The sequence below is a fragment of the Egretta garzetta genome, unplaced genomic scaffold (genome assembly GCF_000687185.1).
Source record: "Egretta garzetta isolate BGI_Z169 unplaced genomic scaffold, ASM68718v1 scaffold33, whole genome shotgun sequence".
In the NCBI taxonomy this organism is placed as follows: domain Eukaryota; kingdom Metazoa; phylum Chordata; class Aves; order Pelecaniformes; family Ardeidae; genus Egretta; species Egretta garzetta.
In genome coordinates this window covers 720924-725473 of record NW_009259250.1, presented here as the reverse complement: position 1 = coordinate 725473, position 4550 = coordinate 720924, and the positions used below count along the sequence as shown (strand labels likewise).

The 4550-nt window shown below is 47.0% G+C and overlaps 1 protein-coding gene across 1 annotated transcript in view; it reads right to left on the bottom strand.

Annotated features, from left to right (window-relative positions):
• Window positions 1–3431, bottom strand: part of DLD (dihydrolipoamide dehydrogenase) — a 21794-nt gene extending 18363 nt beyond the window's left edge. The window contains exon 1 of the mRNA XM_035891685.1: window positions 3286–3431. Coding sequence (XP_035747578.1) covers window positions 3286–3431 — 146 coding nt within the window. The remainder of the gene's footprint in view (window positions 1–3285) is intronic.
• Between the last annotated feature and the right edge of the window lie 1119 nt (window positions 3432–4550).

The window sequence follows — 4550 nt, the reverse complement described above, 5'->3', positions numbered from 1 at the left end:
TCCCGGGGCGGAGCTGCGCAGCCGAGCGGAGCCTTACGCGGCCCGAAAGCGAATGTTCGGGCCAAGCAAAGCAGCTCGCAATCCCACGTCTCGTGAGTCAAAACGACGTTTGGGAACGGGCGGAGAAAATACAAATACTTCATTTTCCAGAATGAAACCTCTTTCATCTAAATTACAGTGAAATGCACGTAAATTCGATTTTTAAGTGTTCAAAAATACAAAATCTAAGGTATTTCATTTTGGAAAGACCTCCAGGTGACTTAGAATAATTGCTTTCAATTCATTTAATCAAGAAAAACATCGAACTAGAATATTGAGACATTTTTATATTTGATGCAGTTTCATTTAATGCTATTTATATTCTTCTAGACTATTCATTTTCTAGAAAAAAGGGTGCGCGCCCCGCGGTACTCTGTTATTTGCACTTTATCACTATCTGAAAACCTGAATCCTTCATTGCCTGCGAGGGAGCAGCAATGGGCCAAGACCATTTTCCTTCTATGCTGAATCTCAGCTGGTTTAGAACAGGTGAAATATTCTGTTCAGTTAAAATATCTGCTGAAAACATCTAAATGTGGCTTTAGGTAAGTGATGTGCAACATAGCTCGTAATATTGACTGCCTATCTTGCCCGAAAGTGAAAATATTTCCTGGGAAAAAAAAGAGTTCTCAGGTTTTCTAGACTTTCTAATTCCTTGCATAAAATCAAGATTCCATCGGGTGGCAGTGTTCTGTCTGCTATTTCCCACGCAGAGAAGCACATCATTGAGCACAAATTTTGGAGATCCCTTAGAAGAGAAGCATAATATTCATAAATGCCAGGTTTTCTGATTTAGAGCAGACTTAAATTATTTAGAAGAACAAGCTGGGAGAAGAGTAATTCACCCATTAATAAAATATATTCAGATCTATTGGAAGTGCATTAGCTAATGAAGGCGCCAGCACCTAATAACACTGTGTGAAAGAGCCCAGCTTCAAATGGGAAGGCCATATTCAGTCGTCAGAATTCTTCTTCTGTCTTTCTACATAAGTATTTCTTTGATTGCACCTCCAGCAACACTGGAGACTGGATGTGCCTGATATTTTTACATTTAAATCCCTAACTCTTAGGCTGGCTAATGAGAAGGCATCCCGGAGTCCCTGCTGTTTGCAGCAAAAGTATCATGGTCCCATCGTTTCCTCCCATCCTCACTAATGAGCAGACCAAAGAGAATAAAAAGCAAAAATCCTCCAGCTGTACTTAACTGAAGGTACTCAGCCAACACATTTTGATTCCCCATGGCCTTTCCCCAGGCCTCCCAACCCTGGTATGCAGCAGGGTGCCAGAGCCCTCCCCTCTGCACAGGCAGTGCTCGGCAGCGTGTGATTGTTTCTGGGGAAACTAAATTTTTTTCAGGCGTAGATCTAAATGCCATGAGTGCACTTTTATTGCTAGCAGTGAACAAGACCATCTTCTGTGACAAGACGTGACTCGAGGCTCTGAAGAACACGCTTTGGGTACGTCATGTCATGCTAAGGATGCAAAGTCTGGGTAGCAAGTGCAAGAACAGGATGGGGCAGAGCAGATGGCTGCCCATCCCCATACCCCTCTGAGGGGGATGCCAAATCCCCAGCAGAGCTGCTGGAAAGCCCCATGGGGAAATCTCCATAGAGCTGCAGCACCTCTTTGCACTCCCTGTGTCCCAGCAGAAGGGCTCAGCCATGGGTTCACGCTGCACCATGAAGTTTTCTCAAATTAGAGAAGACACTGCTGATTACCCTGGCCACCAAAGGGAAGGGGACTTGTGTGGCAATTGCTTCAATACCCAGGAGTAGAGAGAGGATGTAGGGGACCTGGGGAAATGCAGAAAGCATCAAAGCGTGTCTTGGTGGATGGGAGAAGTGGGGAGGCAAAGGGATGCAGGGGAGGGCAGGGCTGGATCCCTCCGTCCCATTTGCTGCAGGCCTGGCAGTCACCTCTAAACAGGCTTGCTCATTAACTGCACGTCACTTGGGGTCATGGTGGCTGGCACTGCCTTTCTGAACCTTCTTGGGGACTTTGCTGGAATTTGGAGGTTGTTAAAATATTTACTTGAGGTTTTACATCTCTGAGTAATAAAGACCATAAAGATCAGATCCCCAGTGGATTGCATGTAGGACTGTGGTAGTTGTAAACCACGAGCACGCGAATGCTGAAAGTTCTGTTGCTCCTGGCATGGCTCTACCTCAGCTTTCTTTGGTTGTGGCACTCCTTTCATGAACACTGGGGTTACAGTACCTGGGTGCACTCCTGCTTTTTATTGCATTCTTTAGTATGCATGAAATGTCCCCTTGCAGCAAAGCAGGGTCCCAAGGATCCCAGGCTGTGTTAGGCAAAGTATTGCCAGCAGGATAACAGAGGTGATCCTTCCCCTCTCCTCAGCATTGGTGAGGCCACAGCTGGGGTGCTGGGTCCAGTTCTGGGCTCCCCAATACAGAAGAGACATGGATGTACTGGAGAGAGTCCAGCGAAGAGCCACAAAGATGATGAAGGGACTGGAGCATCTCTCCTGCGAGGAAAAGCTGAGGGAGCTGGGACTGTTCAGCCTGGAGAAGAGAAGGCTCTGGGGGATCTCATCAATGTCAATAAATATCTAAAGGGAGGGTGCAAAGAGGACAGAGCTGGGCTCTTTCCAGTGGTGCCCAGTGACAGGATCAGAGGCAACAGGCACAAAGTGAAACACAGGAGGTTCCCTCTGAACATCAGGAAACACTTTTGCACTGTGAGGGTGACCAAGCACTGGCACAGGTTATGCCAGGGACATTGTGGAGTCTCCATCCATGGAGATACTCAAAAGCCATCCAGACACGGTCCTGGGCAACCAGCTCTAGGTGACCCTGCTTGAGCAGGGGCTTGGACAAGATGACCTTCAGAGGTCCCTTCCAACCTCAACCATTCTGTGATTCTGTGTCAGGAAAACAAACTGCATCATTAAGTCTTCTGGTTAGCTGCCCTGAGAACAAGAGTCAGCTCTGACTTGGAGCTGGAGGAAGAAAGCTGCAGGCACATACTGAAGTCAACAGAGGGCAACATGACTGCATAGACTAACGGAGACCTGCCAGGCTGTTTTTGAAAGAAGTACACATAAAAACCTACAGCATTATGTTTCTTTGAAATACTGAATATTTTCCCACATTACAAATGGCATTTTTACACATATGCCTATGCATACATGTTTATTTGTAACACATCAAGATTATCAAATTATCAGCCTAGACAGAATATTACAGTGGCTCTGACTTGGGAAAACAGAACTGAAAGACCTACCACACTGCGTCCAAGGACTGGATGGTGGCCATCAGTGTCTTGTACCTTGCAAAGCCATATTTCACAAAACACATTTTCAGATGATTCCTCCTATCTTTGGTAAATCCTTTTGGTAAATTCCTCTCTTTAGTGAGAGTGAGCACCATGGCAGGGTAAGGTACATCCAGAAAGAGACCGGGGGTGGCATTTTGTTCTGCACCCTTGGCCAAAGTAGGGTACTGTACTGCTTTCCAATTGCTCAGCTTATTGCTCTGCTTACAAAAGCTTCCTATCACTCAGGCATTAATGCAAGATGAGTAGAGAAGTGGAGAGAAAGCTACAGCAAGTCCATGACCTCTGTTTGAGGTTCTGCGCCAATATGTGGGCAATATGGGACAAATTGGAGGGAGGAAGGCAAGTGGGACGGGGCCAGATGCAAACCAGCAGCATACCTGAGATTCACCAAAGAGGCAGGACAAGTGTCTCGGAAGCATATCAGGAGTCCTGGTATGTACTCTGTTCTGCAGGTGTTTTACAACGATCTGTGGCTCTCAAACACTTGTGGGAGAGTTAATAGGTCATGACATTCCTCCACTAGCTGGAGATCTGAAGGAGCACACGTAGGCAAGCAGGGGGCCAGGGAAGCTGGAGCACTGCATTTTCAAACCAAAGGGAAGTTAGACAGGAGTCCCAGACCCTACAAAGAGCACCAGAGCTGGGTCTGGTGGCAGGACCCATTTGGGTTCTCTCACCCTACATGCTGACCACAGAAAAAGGCATCAGTCCAAGCTGTAACTGTGACATACCTAAGGCCTCGTCACATACCATGGTTAAACACCGGGCACCCTGCCCCTGCGGTTGGCTTGTGAGTGAGGTGCAATGCAGCTGCCTCACCTGAGGGAGTGACTCTTCCTTGCATTTAAGTGTTAGGCACCTGGTGAAGCCATCCTCCTAAAGCAAATACCTAAATTCCCTGGGTAGTCAGCAAGTGCCTTTGAAAATAAGCACCCGGGAGATCCTGTCTGCCTATCTTATATGCATGCACCAAGGCCAACACAATCTTCCTTCGGGCCTTCAAGGATTCCTGCCTCTGCTTTTATTATACAGGGAAAACGAGCAAGCAAGGCAGGACTTGTCTCACCTCACTGCAGCTGTCAAGGTCTGACTTCTGGTTTAGCAGTTCTAATGGAAAGCTAGTCTTCTGGGCTCCAGTGGGAGATGCAGAACGTATGGCAAATTGAGAGGGTTATTCATCCTGTCCCAAGGTGCATGTCAAGGATTGCCCT